Here is a 22628-nt window from a genome sequence, read left to right as displayed (position 1 = left end):
CGATCCTTCAGTCAACTTACTGGAAGCATAATTCCATCTTTGTGACTCACTATTTAAAAGAAATAGAGACAGTTTTTGAGAATTGCAGTACCTTGGGTCCATTATCAGTAGTTGATATGGTGTTGGGGGAAGAAGCATAGGTAGCATTCCTTCCTTGACCTATGGTATTGGGGGAAGAAGCATAGGTAGCATTCCTTCCTTGACCTCTTTGCCTTGAAATTAGGGTGTCGAGTTTTTTGGGGAGCTTGGGGGGTGCATTGTACAGCTATGCTCAAATATGAGGTGACATGATTTGTTTTGTATCATCCAGAATCTCAGACTCAACATAACGTTTCCAAGTAGTGTTAAACTTTTTTATTTTTTTCATTTCCAATGTCATACATGTCAACAAGCTTGCAAATTCACAGCTAGCACTATTTTCCCTATGGTGCGAATTTACAGCTAGCACTATTTTCCCTATGGCTTTATAAATAAGATCCCTTTTATGCATTGGTATAATTTATAACTTGTGTGATTTGAACAGATTTTCTCTTTTACATTGTTTAACTCAAAGCATTGTGTGACAAGAGTAGTGGTGCTGTCAGTGACAGCGCGCTTAACATGCTCCTCGGGCTGGTCAACGTAACTACCTCTGCAGCATTATAACAGTAGACCTAATAAGCTCAACAGTCATAACAACATTTTCAAAACAGGAATATGAGTTACTACAAGTTTTCTTTGAATGTTGAAGTTTTAGGCTGTGCTCAAGCTGCCTGTATGTTGCGAAATGATTTATAGATCTAATAATCTAAGCCTTCTGAGATGCAATTTCTGTTACCAAAGAATTTTTGTTTCATACTAACCTGCAGAACTAATATTTTGTATGTGTCTTTCATGCCTGCGACAAACTTACCAACATTAAATCCTAAAAATTCAATACAAACATAAAAATACCGCATGTATATGCATACACGTAATACATCCATATATCTACACCTATAAATACATATATATGAGGAACCTAAGACCCAACACAATAGGCAACAAGCCAGTTGATCTCTTATGAAATTAGACTGCTGTCGCTTGTTCCCGGTTGTTAAAGTAAAAACAACCCGATCCTCCCCTCCCCCAGAGCTGGGGAAGCGACAGAGCTCCCTCCCATACCAAGCTATTCCTTTCTTTGTCACTGTCCAGTGCACATGACTCTTGACAGCTCTTTGATGTACTGGCAGCAATCTTACCTTTAGATATTAGTGCATTTTTCTGCATTATTATGGGGGATTTATCCAGTCATAGCAGCACGGCTTCATCAGCTTCTATGAACACAAGACGCTGTACTTCTTGTCGCAAACGGCTAAGTGTTAAACTTGTTTTAGACGGTCATACTGTCTGTTCTAATTGTAGAGGGTGTGACTGCTTTGAGATTAGCCATGATCAACGTAAGGATTGGTCTGATTTGCAACATTAGGAGTACGCGTCTTACATTCAGTCAGGGCATAGTAGCAAGCATAAGATTAGAAGTAAGTGTGTGGCTTCAGATGTGCAAGTTTTTTCAGAGTTATCAGGTCAGTGCGAGAAGGTAGATGATTCGGTTGAACCTGCTACTTCGTCAGACTCTGAAGTAGGCCGAACAATGAGATCAGGTGTATCTTTCGATGATTTGAGCTCTATCCCTGGTAACTATAGAGATCATGTAGATAGTCAGATCAAGGATTTAGCTGATGTTGTTAGGGAGTTGGCTAATCATGTTTATTCCAGCTCCTCCGGTCCCGTTTTGGTTTCACATGTAAGCGATCCTGTCGCATCACAGTTGGTTCATTCAGAACCATACCATTCCACAGGTAGTGGGAGTGTCCCAACTGAAGTGCATAGCAGGACTTAGGTTACTAGTCTCCCCTTCCCCTGATATTCAGCTAGATGGGGATAGTGATGTAGATCTTGAAGACGATTGGGAAGATCTGTGTTGGCCTAGGTCGGGAGATTATATTATTGAGACTTCTTTTCAGGCCTTGTAATCGTGTACTTTATGGGATGGGCAGGCTCTTAGACCTGTGGCGGAATTATTGCCTATGCAGATTTTTTTATTCTGTGCGGCTAAGTCAGGGTCTGGATCATCTTGTCGTATGCTTGATGGTTGGGGAAATTATCCACCTCGTCCAATTATTGTTCATTCTGAGATGGATAGTTTGGCTAGTGTGGGTAATTTACCTTAATGCTGGTTCTAGTATTGGGAAAGTAAAAGGGGACGAATCACATCCGGGCAGTAAGTTTTCGCCTAATGTGAAGAATAGTGTTGCTATTGGTAGGGAGAGGAATGATGTTTTTGGCAGGGTGAAGTCTTCCTCTATAGAATCCGTACGTGCTGTGGCTAGTAGAGTGAGGTCTCAGTTTGGGTTGCAGCAGACTGAATTGTCCTTACAGCCTTCGGTGGCTACTACTTCGTCATTTGGGGTGGAGGAGTCTCAGGAGTTGATTGTTTTGTACATGCAACTTACCCGTCAGATATATACTTAGCTATAGTCTCCGACGTTCCCGACAGAAATTCAAATTTCGCGGCACACGCGACAGGTAGGTCAGGTGATCTACCATACCCGCCGCTGGGTGGCGGGAATAGGAACCATTCCCGTTTTCATGTCAGATTTTCTCTGTCGCTGGTTCCGGCAACATCTGTTGTTGGTTCCTTCTGCTTAGACTTTCATTTTTCGCTTGCTGAGGATTATTTTGGACTGACCTTTGGTGACGTATTGGATCTTTGGCTTGGCATACGCTTTTGTGGACTGTTTTTTGATTTTGGCTTTGGTATTTTCTTAAAGAATGTCTGATCAGAGTATTGCACCGGTGTTTCGTGTGTGTGTTAGGTCTGATTGTAAGGTGAGACTACCGAAAGCTTCGGTAGATCCTCATACTGTGTGTTCGAGGTGTAGGGAGAATGATTGCTCTATTGAGAACACGTGTGTTGAATGTGAGAGTCTCACTGAACTGGAATGGAAGGCTTTGAACTCGTATGTATGCAAGTTGGAGAAGGACAGAGTTAGGAAGGCTTCTTCTAGAAGCTCTAGTAGGTCTCTTTCCAAGGAGGTAGATTTAGAACCTAACACTCTTCCAGATTCTCCTGTCACTCCAGTTGTTTCAGCTCCTTCTCCCTTCGTCGAACCTGTGGATTCGTCGTCGGAGATGGCTGCAATGAAGGCTACGATCCGCAAGATGCAGTTGCAGATGCGTGCGTTGGAGGAAAAGAAAGTGAGAAGTGATAGTGATGTGTGTAGTGTCCCCAGTGTAGTGGAGGGGGCGTCTGACCGGCTCCGCATCGCTCCTAGGCCTAGACCTCTTCCAAACTCCCAGACCCAGTGGAGGAGGAATGTCGACAGCCGCAAGGGGGATGAAGAGCGCCCCAACGGTCAGGCGTCCTTCGGCAGCGCCTGTTGACGCGTCCCAGGCTGCCTTAGATCGCCGTAGAAAAGGGATCTTAAAGAAGTGTTTCTCATCTTCTGCTTCTTCGTCTCCTAAACGTGGTTGGAGTTCGGCTGAGGAGTCGCGTCCTTTGAAGAGGACTTGGAAGGCTCCTAGAGGAGACGCATTAGACTCTAGCCCTGAGCTCTTCCCTGAAGGTTCTCCTGTTTCTAAGAAGAGAACTCGTAGATCTCCCTCCTCTTCTTCTGGTGTTCAGGAGTCCACCAAACAGATCCTGGTAGGCCTCCAGGCTCAACTCGCTGCTCTTGCTGGCTCTTTATCAAAGAGCTCCTCTCGTCGGAAGGATACCTCTCTTCCGATCAAGTCCTCCAAGAGACACTCTTCTCCCAGCAAATCGTCTTCTTTGAAGCGTTCTTCTCCTGTTAAGCGCCCCTCCAGCAGCAGGCTCTCCTCTCCTTCCAGGCTCTCCTCTCCTGGTAGGCGCTCCTCTCCTTGCAGGCGCTCCTCTCCGTCCAGGCGCTCCTCTCCTGGTAGGCGCTCCTCTCCTCGTAGGCGCTCCTCTCCTGTTAGGCGCTCTTCTCCTGGTAGGCGCTCCCCTCCTGGTAGGCGCTCCTCTCCTCGGCTCTCTTCGTCTCCGGATAGCGCCTCTCCACCCAGGCGCTCGCGCCCTCGTCGTCGTCGGTCTTCTCCTGTTGGAGATACTTTCTCCAAAGTCAAACGCTCTTCTCGTTCCTCTCCTCGTAGAAGTTCTTCTCCAGCCTCCTTCTCGTCTGTTAGGCGCCCCTCTCCCTGCAAGGGCTCCTCTTCAGTTCGAGCTTCTTCTCCTGTTAGGCGCCAGTCATCTTGCAGGCGCTTCTCTCCGGATCTTCGGTCTCCAGTGGACAAAGGCTCCTCTCCTTCTAGGCGTTCTTCTTCTGGCAAATGCCCTTCTGCTTCTAGACGTTCTCCTCCTCCTTCGGGCCTGGAGGCGTTATCGGAGGACGAATCCCCTAAAGATATCACCATTTCAGATTACAAGAGGTTGACAGCTCTTCTGGTTCAGGAGTATGGAGATTCCCTCAAGCCTGCTTCTCCTCCTTCTCCGGGTTCCATGCTCTCGAGCACCAAGGCCTCGAAATCTTCCTCTTTAGTCAAGATGCGTCCTACGATCTCCATGAAGAAAGCTCTTAAAGGATTCGGAGAGTGGCTCTCTTCAAAGAAAGATGCCGGCAAGACTGTCTTCTCCTTGCCTCCCTCCAGGCTTTCGGGAAGAGCGGGTATGTGGTACGAAACCAGGGAGCCGATGGGGTTAGCTCTCCCCTCTTCTGCTGGCTCTGATTTTTCTTCTCTTGTGGATTCTTCCAGAAGACTCTCCCTCAATTCGGCCAAGGCTTCTTGGGGACTTTGTGAATTGGACCATTTCCTCAAGGGCCTTTTCCGCGTGCTGGAAGTTTTCAACTTCATGGACTGGTCTCTTGGGGCCTTAGCCAAGAGAAGTCTTGAAGAGGATTCAGTCAGTATGGAGGACCTCAGCAGTGTGTTGTCTTGTTTGGACAAAGCTGTGAAGGACGGCTCGATGGAGATCGCTTCCCTGTTCGGCACTGGCCTGCTTAAGAAGAGGTCAGTTTTCAGTGCTTTCCTCTCCAAATCGGTCTCTCCTACCCAGAGGTCTTCCCTCTTGTACGCTCCTTTATCTAGCCATCTTTTCCCACAAGAGACTGTGAAGGAGGTCTCTCGTTCTTTGTCTGAGAAGGCTTCTCAGGATCTACTGGCTCAGTCTTCAAAGAGGATGAGACCTACTGCTCCTCTTGCTAAGAAGGAGAAGACCCCCTTTCAGGAGCCCTTTCGTGTATCCAGGTCTATTAGAAGGCGTAGACCTGAAAGAAGATCTAGACCTTCAGGACTCCCTTCCAGGAAGTCCAAGTGAAAAGCAAGTCCTCCAGACTCCAGTAGGTGCCAGACTTCTAGATTTCGCCGAAGCCTGGGCACAGAAGGGAGCGGACGAATGGTCCCTCTCTGTTTTGAGGAAGGGGTACCTCATTCCCTTCTTTTCGAAACCTCCCTTGACAACAACTCCGAGGGAGTTATCGGCGAGATACAAGGATCCTGTGCGGAGGCAAGCCCTTCTGCTAGCCGTCGAACAAATGCTTCAAAAGGCTGCCATAGAACCGGTACAAGATCTTCACTCCCCGGGATTTTACAACCGTCTTTTTCTTGTGCCAAAATCTTCGGAGGGTGGAGACCGGTCTTGGGCGTGAGCTCCTGAACTCGTTCGTCATAAAGAAGAAGTTCTCTATGGAGACGACGTCTTCAGTTCTGTCGTCTCTTCGTCAGGGAGATTGGATGGTGTCCCTGGACCTTCAGGATGCTTACTTCCATGTTCCCATCCATCCCTCCTCAAGGAAGTTCCTGAGGTTCATGGTAGGCGGCAGAACTTTTCAGTTCAGGGCTCTGTGCTTCGGACTTTCCACAGCTCCCCAAGTGTTCACGACCATTCTCAGGAATGTAGCTCACTGGTTGCACTTGGAGGGAGTAAGGATTTCCTTGTATCTCGACGACTGGCTAATTCGGTCCAATTCGAAGAACCGTTGTCTGGAGGACCTTTCTCGCACTTTAAACCTAGTCCAGTCTCTAGGACTTCTTGTAAACCTCGAGAAGTCTCAGATGATTCCTCAGCAGGAAATTGTCTACCTGGGGATTCAGATGGATTCTCGGGGTTTTCGAGCGTTTCCCTCCCTGGAAAGAAGGGAACGCTGCCTTCAAAAGGTGACAGACTTTCTAGAGAAAGACAGTTGTTCAGCGAGGAATGGATGAGTCTGCTGGGGACCATTTCCTCGCTGGAACAGTTCGTTTCTCTAGGAAGGCTTCACCTCAGACCTCTTCAGTTCTTCCTGGAAAAATCTTGGGATCGGAAGTCCCAGGAGTTGTCGGATTCCTTCCAGATCTCTTGTCAGGTCAAGGAACATCTCCGTTGGTGGTTGGACCCTCAGAAGCTGGGTCTAGGAATTCCTCTGCAACCGCCGAGCCCTCGCCTAGTGTTGTTCTCAGACGCGTCGGAGTCGGGTTGGGGAGCGACACTGGGCTCGGAAGAAGTGTCAGGCACCTGGGACACGGATCAGAGGTCCTGGCACATCAACATGAAAGAGCTAGTAGCCATTCATCTGGCTCTTGCCCACTTCGAACTTCTGGTCAAGGGATCAGTAGTTCTGATCAATTCCGACAACACCACAGCCCTGGCTTATATCAGGAAGCAAGGAGGGACGCATTCCTTCTCCCTGTACATTGCAGCAAGGAACCTTCTTTTATGGGCGGGGGAGAGAAACATCGTTCTCCTCACCAGATTTGTTCAGGGAGAAAGAAATGTGAGAGCAGATCTGCTCAGCAGGAAGGACCAGGTTCTTCCTACAGAATGGTCTCTTCATCAGGAGGTTTGCGAAAGGCTATGGTTCCTGTGGGGGAGACCTCATATAGACCTCTTCGCCACCCACTGGAACAAGAGGTTGGAGAACTACTGCTCCCCAATCTCGGACCCCAGAGCAGTAGCAATAGACGGCCTTCTCCTAAATTGGGACGGTCTAGACGGCTACGCTTTTCCCCCGTTCAAGATAATAGGGGAAGTAATAAGAAAGTTCATTTCTTCGAAGGGCACCAAGCTCACCCTGATCGCTCCCTTTTGGCCTTCACGGGACTGGTTCACAGAGGTACTGGAATGGATGATAGACTTGCCCAGGTCGCTCCCTCTAAGGAGCGATCTTCTCAAACAGCCCCACTTCGACAGATATCACAAGAACCTTCCCGCTCTAAACCTAACTGCCTTCAGACTGTCGAAGGACTGGTTAGAGCGAAGGGGATTTTCGCGCAAGGCTGCTGAAGGCTATCGCCAGAGCCAGAAGATCTTCTACCTTGCGCCTCTACCAGTCGAAGTGGGAAGTCTTTAGGAGATGGTGTCGATCTGAGAAAGTGTCCTCTTCCAGTACCTCTGTAATGGAAATAGCGGATTTCCTTCTTTACCTAAGGGAGCAGTGTAACCTGGCGGTTTCCACCATAAAGGGGTATAGGAGCATGCTGTCATCAGTCTTTAGACACAGAGGTCTGAACATCTCTGATAATAAAGACCTTCACGACCTTATAAGGTCTTTTGAAACTTCTAAAAATAAGTCCCCTAGACCTCCCAGCTGGAATTTGGACGTGGTCCTAAAATTCCTAATGTCGAACAAGTTTGAGCCTCCTCGATCTGCCTCTTTCAGGATTTAACCAGAAAATCGCTGTTTCTTTTTCACTCTTGCTTCTGCCAAAAGATTGAGCGAATTACAAGCTTTGGAAGGTTCTGTAGGCTTTAAGAAGGACTCTGCGATCTGCTCCTTTCAGCCTCTCTTCTTAGCAAAGAACGAGAACCCTTCAAAACCTTGGCCTAGGAGTTTTGAGGTCAAAGGACTCTCCAATCTTTCAGGACAGGAGCTAGAACACACACTCTGTCCAGTAAGAAGTCTCAGATATTATTTGGAGAGAAAGAAACAGCTCAGAGGTAACACCGAAAGTCTTTGGTGCTCGGTCAAGGATCCTTCAAGAGCAATTTCCAAGAATGCCCAGGCTTTCTTCATTAAGGATATTATCAAAGAGGCTCATCTTTCATGCAAAGACGAACATTTTCAGCTCCTAAGAGTTAATGCTCATGAGGTGAGAGCCATAGCTACTTCTCTGGCTTTCCACAAGTCTTGGTCCCTCCAGTCTATTGTGGACTCTACATACTGGAGATGTAACTCAGTGTTTGCTTCTCATTATTTGAGAGATGTTCGTGTGACATATGAGAAGTGCTTCTCTCTAGGAGCTTACGTATCCATGGATTCGGTGCTGGGTCAAGGAGCTGAAGCTAATCCTATTTAATCTAGTGTTATTTTTAATTGTTTGTTGTGTTTTTATGGTCGGTTGAAAGAGAGTGTTGAAGGTCTCTCTTTTTTCATCTCGTATTACTAACAAGGTTAGGCTTGGTCAGGTGGTCGGTTTTGGTTGTTAGCTCCTTGTAGTTTTATTACCTAGCTCTGTCATGTAAGAGGGATAGCCCCATTGATATGATTCAGGTAGAGGGCTCTGTCTTGTAAGTGGGTTAATCCCCATTGACACGATCCATAACAGGCTCTGTCATGTAAGTGGGTTTTTTCTCCATTGATATGATCCAGAAGGGCTGTCAGTCTTAGGTCACTTCCTCGCTGAAGCTCTTGAGGCATGCAGACTCATAGACAGTATCCATGAAGTCTTCTGCCCAATCAGGTAAGAACCATGGTTTTTGTTTATTCCTACAACATATGTTGTTTTCCCGTTTTTTAGTTTTTAGCTGTCTCTTGCCCTCCTCCAAGGGTGCCAATCAGCTAAGTATATATCTGACGGGTAAGTTGCATGTACAAAAATGATATTTTTATGATAAAATAAAGTTTTGTACATACTTACCCGGCAGATATATACGACAATGGCCCGCCCAGCCTCCCCTCAGGAGACAGGTGGAAGAGAAAATCTGACATGAAAACGGGAATGGTTCCTATTCCCGCCACCCAGCGGCGGGTATGGTAGATCACCTGACCTACCTGTCGCGTGTGCCGCGAAATTTGAATTTCTGTCGGGAACGTCGGAGACTATAGCTAAGTATATATCTGCCGGGTAAGTATGTACAAAACTTTATTTTATCATAAAAATATCATTTTCTGATGGAGAAGTGGATGATCAGGACTCAGTTCCTACCTTACCTAATAGTGCAGAGATTACTGAGAATTTTTCCAGTGCAGAGATTGCTGAGAATTTTTCCAGTAAGACTTGTGATTCTGAGGATGGGAAACAGCCTCAGTGGGAATGTATAGAGGTATGCAGGAGTTTGTTATGGAGCTTTTTCCTGAAGATAGAGGTGTTTTGGTTCAGGATAAATGATTTTATTCAGGTCAGGCATCCAGGTTTCTTAGGGGAATGTCAGAGGAAGCATCACCTTCCTCCCTTCCACAGTGGAACCTTCATGAGATTGTTGAAGCAAGAGGGGACATTGCTAATGATAGGGCAATTGCCAAAGTTTTAGAAGGTAAACCAGCTATTCCCATCTCTGCTTTGACATCCAGGAAGAAATATTTTAGTTTCAGGTTCCTCATGTTCAGCTGGGACCTTGAACAAGAATATAGTATGGCTAATGTTTTATCTGCTTCTGGTAAGTCTCTGAAGGCTTAGGTTGGAATCTCAGTAGATAATTGTTCAAAGTTGAAAGGGGCCTTGGGTACCATGGCAGAGATTGTTAATTCTTTAGTCAGGGTCTGGTCAGCAAAGAATGCCCTTTTCTCAATTCTTGATCTTATTGATGACAACCTTTCACAAAACCATCAGTTGGCGAATAGTTTTAAAACATCCCTGAAACAACTTATGTCAGAGATGTTTAACCTCACATTCTTTCTTGCGGCTAAGCTTAGGGACTTTTATTTTGGACATGCCTCTCCCACTCTTTCAGACCTAAGACACTTAGAGTATTGTCCTTCTTGGGAGGGGGTCTTTTTGATGTGGCAGTTCTTGGAAAAGCCCTAGATGATCCTAATCTTGAGGTCAAGAGGAGGCATTACCAAGCATTGCTTTCTCATGTAGTTAAGCAGAGTAAGAATAAGCCTACCATTGTCATTCACCAGCCTTCCAGTTCTCGGAAGCCCCAAGCTTCGGATAAGATGAAGTGGGTTTTGCAGGACCAGCCTGTCGGCCTTCGTAGGAAATTTAAAGGAGGAAATTCGCAGGGTTTAGGTGTTGGTAGGGGTAATTCTTTGGCTTCTTCTATTGGGCAACAGTCTGCTTCGCTTGGTAGGGGGCAAAATTTTGGGAAATAGGGACCATCTCCTTTGCGGGGAGCAATAGGGGGCCAGTTAGGACAGTATTGGAGAGTTTGGGAATCTTTAGGAGTGGAACAATGGTCACCCAAGTCCTCAGGTAAGGGTACAGTATATGGTTCCCTTGGAGTCCATTCCTCCTCTGTTGAATACCCCTATCCAATTCGACAGTTATTCTCCCACTTCGACCAAAGGGAGAGTTCTAGAGGCCGAGATAAATTCCTTAGTAACAAAGGGAGCAGTGGAACCAGCTCCACTTCCATCAAAGGGGTACTACAGTCGGATGTTCATTGTCAGGAAGGCAAAAGGAGGTTGGGTACCTGTTAAAGGTCTCTCTCATCTCAACAAGCGTGTGCTCAAAACTTCATTCAAGGTGGAGACACCCAGATCAGTTCTTCTTGCAATCTGTCAGGGCAGTTGGATGTTCTCCATCAATCTCGTGGATGCATTTCTTCAGGTCCCCATTCACCCTGAGTCTCATCATCTTCTCAGGTTTTGTTGGGACGGGAGAGTATGGCAGTTTTGGGCGATGTGCTTTGGCCTCTCCACAGCCCCCAAAGTATTTTCTCGGTTGATGGCTCCAGTGTCAGGCCTCCTTCACTCTCGAGGCATTCGAATACTCAGGTACTTGGACGACTGGCTAATCCTTGGGAGCAGCCTGAGAGAGGTTCTCCGTGCGAAGGAGATAGTTCTAAGCTATGTTCTCAGTTAGGTGTAACAGTCAATCTTGACAGGTCAGACCTCATTCCGAAGCAGGAAGCTACATATCTAGGAATGAGGATTCAGACTATAGTTTTGAAGGCATTTCCGACAGAGACAAATAGATAAAATTCAGACCTGCATAGGCGAGTTTTTGGGTCAGGAAAGTCCCCCCAGTATCTCTGTGGCTTCGTCTGTTGGGGTATTTGAATTCGTTGATAGCACTGTTCCCTCGGGGAGACGTTAGGTTCAGGCACTTCAGCATATGCTTCGCAGAGAATGGCAAGGAGAAGACCAGACAGTCAGAATTCCATGGGACTTAGAAATGTGGGAAAATCTTCAGTGGTGGGCGATGGATTACAATCTCCTTCAAGGAGTCTCTCTCAAATCAAATTTCCCAAATCTAATATTGTCATGCAACGCCTCGGACCAGGGCTGGGGAGCAGTAGTAGGGAGGTCTTTCATGGCAGGGAGATGGACAAAGGAGGATCAACAAAAGTCCATCAATTGGCGAGAGCTGAAGGCAGTCCAGCTAGGCCTTCACCACTTTTGCCGACAGACAACTGTGTGGCAATATCATACCTGAGGAAAGAAGGCAACACCAAATCACAGGCTCTAAATCAACTTGCTCAAGAGATCCCTCATTGGACCGAGTCCATCAGGCCACACTGCTTCCTTGCTTCCTCAGTTTGTGATGGGGACCAAGAACGTAGTTGCAGATGCCCTCAGCAGATCAGATCAGATTATCAGCACAGAGTGGACACTAGCACAAAAGGTGTTCGACCATGTGGTTCACCTTTGGCCAGCAACAGTAGATCTTTCCGCCGCAGCTCGGTGGCAGGAGTGAATGCTATGCTCCAGAACTGGTCTCACCTGGAGGCGTACGCTTACTCTCCAATTCCCATTCTACAACAAGTTTTGAACAAGATAAGAGTGTCATCTCAATGCAGGGTCATACTCATAGCTCCTTGGTGGCCCCAGAAAGAGTGGTGGATAGATCTGTGGGAAATGTCAGCAGAAGTACCTGTGAGGCTGCCTGTCAAATGGGACCTCTTGAGGCATCCCCATTAGCACAAATTTCTCCTCAATTCCCAAGTGTTTCGTCTAGTTGCTTGGAGACTATCCAGCTTTTCTCTCGAGCAAGGGGCGTGTCAGCGCAGGTGGCCCTACAAGTCTCCAGGGCTAGAAGAAATACCACAAATGTAAGCTACCAACGTAAGTGGAAAGTATATCACACTTGGTGTAGGGACACGCCGTATCAGTCCCATAATGTCAAAGGTAGCAGATTTTCTGCTTCATTTGCAACATAAGAGAAAGTTTTCAGTCTACTATTAAGGGTTACAAAATGATGTTAGCATCTGTTTTTAGATTCTGGTATAAGGATGTATTCGAGGATCCTCTGCTCTCTGATTTTCTTTGTTCATTCGAGGTAGAAGTCCCTAGGAGATCTCTTCACCTACCCCAATGGGACTTAGATTAGGTTTTGGCAGCTTTACTGGCACCACCATATGAACCCCTTGGATCGGCTGACCTAAGGTCTTTGACAAAGAAAGCCCTTTTCCTTTTGGCACTGTTTACAACGAAAAGACTTGGTGAGCTTCGTGCTCTTTCATCATTTGTGGCAATGAAGGGAGAAGATTTGGTAGTCTCACGTTTGCCAGAATTTGGAGCAAAAACTGAGACAGAATCCAGACCTCTTCCAAGGGAATATGTTATCCATTCATTAGCTGCATTTGTCGGTGGTCAAGAGCCAGAAAGGTTTTTATGTCCAGTCAGGGCATTAAGGTACTGCTTGGACAGGGTTAACTCATTAGAGCAGAGACCTAGGTCTCTATTTGTGTCATTGAGAAACAATTCATGACCACTTTCCAAGAATGGGGTGTCCTTTTTATTGAGGGAGGTAATTTCAGGGGCTTGGTCAAATGGGCAGAATAAGCCTTCGTCTTCTTCTTCTTCTAAGGGACAAAGGTCCACATAGTATTAGGGGCTGTTCTACTTCCATGTAATTTTGGTCTAATGTTTCAATACTGTCAGTTTTAAATGCTGCTACATGGAGATTGAATAAGTGCTTTTGCTAGTGATTACTCAAGAGGTGTACAGTATGCATATAATTCTGTAAGATCGCCTCATCCCATTGTTGCTGCTGGCAGTGTGATGTCTTAACGTAACCATTCACTCTCTCCCTGTTCCTTGTACCTAGAATAATAGAGGTATGTGTGATCGGGTGAGTTTGGCTTGTATGTAAGATTAGAGACATGAAAGCTGTGTGAATGAGTGTCTCTCATCGTCCCACTTGTAAGCTGATGTACAATGCATAAGAGGCTGCATGAATGGGACGCCAATGAATGAAGGTCTGATACTTGCCAATACCCTGATGGGGAGAGAGAAAAAGGTTGTATATCTGTGTTTGGAAGTCTGATACTTGCCAGTTCACTTGACATATCAGTCGTTGCCACTTTCCTTAACTCAAAGACTGGTAGAGTGAGTTTTCAGAGTCTGTGAGGAGGGGGCATGAGAGAGTGGTTGTTTGACCTTGTGTGGAGCTCAATAGGCCACCTTAGGCAGACAGACTGACATAATGACTAACTGACAATCAGCCACATTTTCTTTTTCTGCAGTGTCGCAAGCCTGCATTGTCAGTTTGGGTATGTCACTTTTAAGATACATCTGAATCTTAAGGTTATAATTACACAATACACAACAAGCCTGTTTTGAGTGTCATTAATTGCATCCTGCCATCCAATTTTCTGCAGGTTAGTATGAAACAAATGAATTTTCAGTTTTAAAAATAATTTTTGAATACTTACCTGCAGAACTAATAGGCACCCTCCTTCCTCCTCACTTTTGCTTAATAGACCAGTCGGTGCACTTTCTTAAAAAAGGAATGGCTTGGTGTGGGAGGGAGCTCCGTTGCTCCCCTAGCTCTGGGGGAATCGGTTTGTTTTTACTTTAACAACCGGGAACAAGCAACAGTGGTCTAATTTCATAGAGACCAACTGGCTTATTGCCTATTATTTTGGGTCTTAAGTTCCTTATATATGTGTATTTATAGGTGTAGATATGTGGATGTATTATATGTGTATGCATATGCGGTATTTTTATGTTTGTAATGAATTTTTGGGATTCAATGTTGGTAAGTTTGTCGCAGGCATGAAAGGTACCTGCAAATATTAGTTCTGCAGGTAAGTATTCAGAAATTAATTTTAAAATTGAAAATTCATATTTGTAGAGATTACTGGTTTTTGAGGAATAAAAGATGATGATTTTAATTATATATATGGAGATGATGGCTATTAATTGAAATATCTATTAGGATTAATGTCAAGGCCTATGGAACACTTGCTTTTTAGCTGGCTTAAAATATTATTTTCTGAAAAGTCTTTCTGCTCATTTTTGGTGTATAGGTTATTCATTCATATGGTAACTTGAAGTGCAAGAATGTGTAGATAACTTGATATTCTTTCTGGCTAGAAATTGTTAATATAGAGATGTGAATGCTAAGTGTAATGTATTTATAGTAAGTAAAGAAATCCAACACACCCTAGCCTAGGGACAAAATCTTGGCTTTAACAAATGAATTATTACATAGCCATAATTTTTGAAGTGGTTAAGAGATATGTAATTTAAATAACTTTATTTTTATGAAAATCCAAATATTCCTTTAACAAATATAAAATAAATGGTTTCAAGATAATTTCATTGCTGCTACTCATTGTAGACCTATGTTCCAGGTGGTTGTGCCACCACTCTAATGTTTGCTTCACACACACTCCACTCACCCTTTGATATCAGTGGATGCATTCCACTTTCGCATTTACTTATTTACATTTTTTCAGTGTTGAGGCGTAAAAACAATCAACTAAACTCTGTTTTTTTTACCGAGGCGCATTTGCACCGACCCTCAGGGGTGCCCTTTTAGCTCGGAAAAGTTTCCTGCTAGCTGATTGGTTACAAATATTTTGTCCGAATAGCATCATTGTTTTCAAATAATTACCAAGTAATGTGAATCGAAACTTATTTGCTAACCTAAATTTCTCCCTCAGAGATATGTTTTGTCAATAAATAATGTTAACGAATAAAGAGATTATAAAGTATTGTGATGGTAAGTCTAAATTTAATAACAATACCAGCCGAAGTCAACGACTGGAGCTTGTTTTCGGATGCACGCTGGATAATTTGTTTTATTTTCACATATTTTAACACCAATTGGGATAAATTACACTAAGCATAAGAAAAACATGTTATTATAAACTTTCTTTGAATACCAGAATCTACGAAAAACATGGAATTAATAAAACTTGCTATTAGTGAAAACTTCCGGGGAGGTAAAAGGAATAGCCTGTGGCGGCCTATCGGGAAAACTATCACAGGTGATTGTCATTGCAGCATTTTCCTTATTTATGTATGTGTTGAAATCAGTGTTATATTATTGAGATGACTTTAATGGCTATATCTGCAATTAAATAGTTTCTATACTTCTTTTTGTAGGTACACACTAATAAAAATATATTTTGCAGAAATTAACAACTTACTCTTTCATGTAAGTTACAGCAGACAATGCGAGATAAGAAAACTTTTTTTTTTTTTTTTTTGCGTTCTGTTCAGGACACATAAGGTTAACACGAGTTTCTGCGGATATTTTGAGAAGTAGAAGAATATGTGACTGAGTAGAAAATGTACTATACACACGTTTTAAGGATTAGTAGGCTATATGCGTCTACTGTCAAATACCGAGGCGGGGATGGAGGAGAGGACGAGGTGTATTGCGGTTTTAACTTGGTGAAATTATGAATTCGTTTAATTATGATTTTTATGCAAATTATGGAACACTACAGTATCCTCAAACTGAAAATAGTGCTATTAATAGAATCTACACCTTTACGACAAAATTAGCAAATCCTTACTATAATCGACTTACATCATAGGCCTACATACACCTAGCTTAACTTATATCAAGCATCAGCTACTGTTTACTGTTACTCCTTACCTTAAAGAGTTAAGCAAAATTTATTGCAATTGTCAAAAAATGGCGTAAGACACAAACATAGGCTAGCCTAGTTTGAAATGTGTGCAAGAAATAAAGCCATAATAAGGGAAGTACATTATTATTATGTAAAAGAAAAAATAGCATCTTCATATTTATCATAATGATATAACAAAAGGCTTCAGCACAAAAGCCTATGAAAGATGATACGTATCTGAAACGTTTTCTTGCCCATCAACATTTGCTGGCATGTGGATACCATATGAATAACTAGGCTTACCTATCTAGGTAATTTTATCTAAATTTTATCTAATGCCACAGGCTGTTCCTTTTACCTCCCCGGAAGTTTTCACCAATAGCAAGTTTTATTAATTCCATGTTTTCAGTAGATTCTGGTATTCAAAGAAAGTTTATAATAACATGTTTTTCTTATGCTTAGTGTAATTTATCCCCATTGGTGCTAAAATATGTGAAAAGTAAAAAAATTATGCAGCGTGCATCCGAAAACAAGCTCCTGTCGTTGACTTCGGCGGATGTTGTTATTAAATTTAGACTTACCATCACAATACTTTATAATCTCTTTATTCATTAACATGATTTATTGACAAAACATATACCTGAGGGAGAAAGTTAGGTTAGTAAATAAGTTTCGATTCACATTACTTGGTAATTATTTGAAAACAATGATGCTATTCGGACAAAATACTTGCAACCAATCAGCTAGCAGGAAACTTTTCCGAGCTAAAAGGGCACCCCTGCGAGTCGGTGCAAATGCGCCTCCGTAAAAAAAACTGAGTATAGGACAATTTCAAATTTTATGGTTACATCGGAAGCAATATTAATGTTATGACAGATTTTTTCATTTTTTATTTAACATTTGAACTGAGGTTTGAGGATGATTTTTTTTTTGTCAAATGCATCGGCAATGAGTGAATGAAAGTTTTGAAAATGTTTCACTATTGTTTTTCCGAAATTTAGCTACACATATTTTCTTACAGTTTTGAAATATATGACAGATTTCACCCTTATGAAACATTATGGCCTTTTTGTACGAAATAATCGTGTTTTCGCATTGAAATAATTGAGTAATATGGATCTTGTTATGTTGCCAGTTCATGAATTTTGAACAAAATCCTATGCAATCATGCCACATCACTTAAGAGCATAGCTGTACCTTAGTGTCCACCAGTCGTTTTTGGTAGGGTTATGGTTTTTAACTATTTTGCAATGTAGGTGACAGTGTTGTATGTTCTTTTTGTCTTTTGACACTGTGCCCAGGGCAAGGGCAACCAATCTTATGCTTTGCGGGTATTCGGAATACTCCTTAACTCCAAAGCTCCCTCATAAAAGTAGAGACTACTCGCAGCTATTCCACTAAATCACTACAGGCCAAGATGAACACTGTCCAGAGACAGTAGCCACCTGCTGTAGCTCACTTACCAGGTAAGGAAACAACAAGCATTTTACCAATGCTAACAGATTTCATGTTTCAAATTCATCTTCATACCTGACTTTATGGAACAGAAAATGTCCATATATCCCACCTCCTATCAATGTGGGATTCAGCTATGTAATTACTTGGTAAGTTACTTATATGAAAATTGTATTTTCATAATAAAATTAAGTTTCATATATACGTACCAAGTAATTACAGATCGTAGCCCTCCCTCCTCCCCACTCATGGACATTAAAGCATAAAAGAAGTGAGCTCCTCGGTTTTGTTCCTATTTTTCCCCGATAGAGGGCGGGGGTAGTCACCTACTTGAAAACAATATTAGCACCACCACGATTTTTCAAATTTTAAGCTGCCGCACAAGTGGAAAAGTACAGCTTTGTAATTACTTGGTAAGTATATATGAAACTTAATTTTATTGTGAAAACACCATTTTATCAATATTTAATGACATTTGAAAATAGTTGGCATACTATGTGCTAATGTGCAAATATATGTTGTTAAAAGTTGTAGTAAAGTTATGTTCATTTGACTTAAATTTTCAGATGGTCACTGATTTGTTTAGTTTTCAGAGTGCCTGGTATTCTCACCACAGTAAAAGCAATGGCAAATTCATTATTAAAACTTGTATTATTAATTAGTGATTTTTTTTATTTTATTTTTAATTTTAACTTGTAATTTACAACAGACCTACTGTGGGGAAGAGGGCAGCAGTCCTTCCTTGGCTCCCCACTTGGAGATGTTTGTGCGTTCAAACTTCTTGCATTCACCTGACCTTGGAGAAGCTGAGTGGTGTTATAACTATCCTCCACTTGCATATTCACATGTACAAGACAAATACTGGGAGGTAAAGGATTAAGGACATCACATTACTATACTGTATTCATTGAGTTATGAAGAATAATGACTACAGTGTAGAAAACCCTGAAAATAGATTTGTATTTTGTTTTTATACAGTATTCGCTTTCATGTTGCAGGTTGGGTTGTTACGTTATTATGAGGTTCGCCAAGTACCTAATTTCATGTTAGCTTTGCCAGTTGTTATGATTGTTATTTGTCATGCTGCATTATACATGGTAGATAATCCTCAGGTAAGTAACAGTGCATCTATATTTTTGCTACTTGAGAGTGATTATCTGCATGAATTATATTAGTATATTCAGCTCTTCATGTAGTTGTTGAGGTTAAAGTAAAGTGAATAAACTTAGATGTTTAAAATAATTACAATCATGTTTTTATGTAGATATGTTGGAGCTTTGGCATCCCCCAACCTTCTGTGGATGGTAAGGGCAACAAGAAGAAACCACATTCCTGGCCAGACAAGGGTATTAACTCATGGAGAGTGTTTGTGTACACAGCTCACTCTCTTGGTTTATGTGCATTTTGTGTGCTGTGTATCCATGTTCAGGTAAGCATAATGGAAAACAGTCTTGCAAAGATAATTTCCTTTTGAAACCTGTAAGATCACTACATATATAAAATTGCATTTTGTTGAATTAAGAGGATAAAGGTTTACTATATTCATTTGTGCTCAGTATAATATGAAATTTTTAGTTTTTCTTTCTGCTATTAATTTACTTAAGCTTTAACTAATATTGTAGCACTGAATAAACCATCAAAATTTTAAATGGAGAATATGTCACTTTACAAACCTACAGCTAAGAGAAGCATTCTTTAGAGTTGTTAGGGGCCTAAGTGACTGCAGTACTACTAGCCTTAATAAGGTTTTTTCAGTTGTAGGTTGTTTTCAAGAAGGAATTCTCTCTTCAAGTGATATCCCAGTAAAAGATGGTGTAACTTACATCTTTCACAGCTTTCTAAGGTAATTCTCAAAATTGCCATCGTGTTAGCCTTGGACTCAGCAAGGCGCGTATTTGAGTCGCAAGACTATGCAGTGTAGGTCTGTAAGGTATTCATATCTATAGTTGCTTAGTATGCACATAGTACTTTGTCATTCATGTACAGTACTTCAGGACTTAAGAAGATTAAGTAAGCTAAGCTGTATCTTTATGCCTTCAGGGGATAGCTTTTTGAGCTCCAGTACCACATCCAGGGTTGAATTACTCCTTTAGCTTCATGAGATCCCATGTCAAGTGGGTTTTTCCTTTTCTGTTGGCATGTGGCAGTTTCCCAGAAACATTCGCTGTGGCCCACACTCCCATCCAGGAGAAGTGGACCATCTTCCATGTTGATGCAGAGGCCTGTCTCTATGATAAGAACTTCCATTCAGTGGACTGGGTCCTCCTTGTCTTCCTTTGTCAAATCTAGCTTCTCTCAATCACCTTGGTGAAAGGTGGGAACCAGGCCTTTTGATTGAAGGGCATAGATCTCTTGTTTTTGGCTGAGCAGTCTTTGCCAGTTAAAAGCTTCAATCAGTATTGTTTCATATGAGCACTTGAGACAGGCTTCGGACAGAGACCTCACCCACTGTGCTGTCATTCCATGACAAGGCATATTGGTTTAGTGACATAAGATGTGGCTCCCTCCACTCTTCCTTTTAAAATGGGTTGGGGTGAGGAGGATAGAGTGTATTCCAAGATATAGCTGCATCCTGATTTGTGCAGTTGTTGTGGGTATAATGTTTCTCTGGTCTTTCTTTACCCGAGCAAGGCTCTTCACCTTCTCTCGGGCCCAGGGCCCTACTGCTGTATCATCCCTATGTCAGACCAATTAGGAGGTTACAAGGGTCATTACATCTGATGGTTATTGCAACCAAGATATAGGCATTCCAGGGTGCACCCTGGTTTTCAACTCAGTCAGTTGACAGAGACGACCTCCCACCTAAAGCTCTTTTCACACCATGCAGTTGGAAACTGTCACCGACAGCAGTGCGGTACACTCAACTGATAAATCTAATGAAGCTTTCACACCAACGCGGTGGCGTTATTTCACCGCCATGGCACCACTGTACATGAATTAAATCGAATATAGAATTTAGGCCAAAGGCCAAGCACTGGGACCTTTGAGGCCATTCAGCACTGAAACGGAAATTGACTGTAAAAGGTCTGAAAGGTGTAACAGGAAGAAAACTTTGTAGTTGCACTATGAATCAATTGTTAGGAGAGGGTGGAAAGTAAGATGGAAGAAAGAGAATATGAAAGGAGGTACAGTAAAAGGAACAAAAAGGGTTGCAGTTAGGGGAAAGGCACGCTGCAAAGAACCTTAAGTAATGCCTACAGTGCACCGTATGGTGTACAGACGGCACTGTCCCCCTATGGGGCTGCTTTGCATGCACTTTGCATGAGTGGTGCCTCACAGGACTGGAGCAGTGCCACGCTGTCGGCAGTGACAGTCAATACATGTCCAGTACACGTACTCACATCACGCAGTTTTTATTATCCCGCTTTGCGCGCAGTAACCCAGCACTAGTATGCTACTGACCCTCATCGTGAACACAAGGATCAAGACGATATCAACATAGAATTGCTCATTTCATTAGTTGAAATGAAATCCGTGCTATGAGACAAACAATTAGGAGAATATAAATGTGACAATTTGGTTACACCAGCATGGAGAGAAATTTGTTGCTCTTCAAATAAAAATTTTGAAGGCTTGAGCGATAAAGAAAAAAATGAATTTGGATATTCTAAAATAGTTGAAAGCTTACTTCCCCGAAGAGAATGGTAAAGGCACCATACATGTGTCTTTGTGCATTTGGTGAATGCACCCAATGGATTTTGCATTTTCTTCTTTTTTTCTATTTCAAATACTAAAGGCACAACAGCTTCCTCATCTTATCCATCTTGTATACTGATTGTAGCAGTAAAAAAAAGTCCATGCAGCAATCACGTTACGGATGATAGTGGACCACGTCATTTGTGGTGGGGTGTCATGGTGTCAAACCGCATGGTGTGAAAGAAGCCTAAGGTCTCTTTCACACTGTGGTTTGAAACCATCACTGCAGTACACTCGACTGATAATCTAATGAAGCTCTCACACTAATGTGGTGGCATTATTTCACCTTATTATTATTGGAGTGTCTCCTATAATAATAAGGTAATAGTTTGTATTTGTGTAGGAGTAAATATCAAGCTTTAAAACTATTAATTTTTCTCAAAGGTACACAAGCCAGGGCTTTTTGCTGCAGTTCTCTCCTCAGCCACCCTGCTTTGTCCCTGAGGTTGAAGGAAAATGCCAGATGACAGATATCACCTCTAAAAAACTCCCTATGTAAACATAGTCTTGCCAGCTCATTATATATATATATATATATATATATATATATATATATATATATATATATATATATATATATATATATATATATATATATATATATATATATATATATATATATATATATATATATATATATATATATATATATATATATATATATATATATATTTCTGGATCGGGGTCCCGTGTCAGCGGGTGAAATAATCCATTCAGCACTTATTTCTAGGTAATTCCGTTGCTAGATACCAGAGAAAAGCTAAATGTAAAGCTGGGGTTACTACCCCAGAGCGAGCTCCAAGAAATGGAGTCGTATATGGTAAAGGGTGAGATTGTCACAATCACGGACCCTGCCCTATAAAGATTCCCAATGTCAAAAGTCCCAACGAGAGAGTGCCGATACAAGCCCATGCACTACTCAAGGACTGTACACAAGGCACTAGTCTCATTCCATTTTAGCACGCGATTTCGTTCACACGTAATTTCGTTGTGATCCTTATTTTGTGCTCTATTTTGGCATTTTTATGGCATCCTCGCAAGGTTCTTCTTCTTCAACAACTTGAGTACCAGTGTTTTATTGTTTTTTAGGCGATTGAGGCTCCTTATTTTCCTTTAGTTTAATAATTAAAGGGATTTATAACGCCCGTCTCGATCTCCTCTCACGGCGTCTCTTGACCTCTCTTGGTCTTGGGTCGGCATGTTTGTTTTGTGTTATTTATTAGTATACCTTTTTGTTTGGGATATTTTCCCAATTAATGATTCCTAACTTTAGTGGGTTTGATTAATTTTATGTTTGTTCTGTACCCCTTTACTATGAGAAGGGCTGTTTAGCGTTTAGGCTACGAGCTACCCCCTCGGGCCCATTCGCTTTTTATCATGGCTTCATTACGAGAGTGATGTTTAGCGTTTAGGCTATGAGCTACCCCCTCGGGCCCATTCGCTTTTATCATGGCTTCATTACGAAGTGCTGTTTAGCGTTTAGGCTACGAGCTACCCCCGGGCCCATTCGCTTTTTATCATGGCTTCATTACGAGAAGTGATGTTTAGCGTTTAGGCTACGAGCTACCCCTCAGGGCCCATTCGCTTATTATCATGGCTTCATTAT

General features: G+C 42.5%; 1 protein-coding gene across 3 annotated transcripts in view; it reads left to right on the top strand.

The window, feature by feature from the left end:
• Positions 1–22628, top strand: part of PIG-V (phosphatidylinositol glycan anchor biosynthesis class V) — an 82113-nt gene that overhangs the window by 24351 nt on the left and 35134 nt on the right. For all 3 annotated transcript variants that reach the window (XM_067104354.1, XM_067104353.1, XM_067104352.1), the window contains exons 4-6: positions 18036–18194; positions 18325–18438; positions 18591–18755. In XM_067104354.1, coding sequence (XP_066960455.1) covers positions 18036–18194; positions 18325–18438; positions 18591–18755 — 438 coding nt within the window. The remainder of the gene's footprint in view (positions 1–18035; positions 18195–18324; positions 18439–18590; positions 18756–22628) is intronic.

Source organism: Macrobrachium rosenbergii, chromosome 5 (genome assembly GCF_040412425.1).
Source record: "Macrobrachium rosenbergii isolate ZJJX-2024 chromosome 5, ASM4041242v1, whole genome shotgun sequence".
NCBI classification, from domain to species: domain Eukaryota; kingdom Metazoa; phylum Arthropoda; class Malacostraca; order Decapoda; family Palaemonidae; genus Macrobrachium; species Macrobrachium rosenbergii.
Note: the sequence above shows the minus strand (reverse complement) of the source record. Positions and strands in the feature narration are given on the sequence as shown.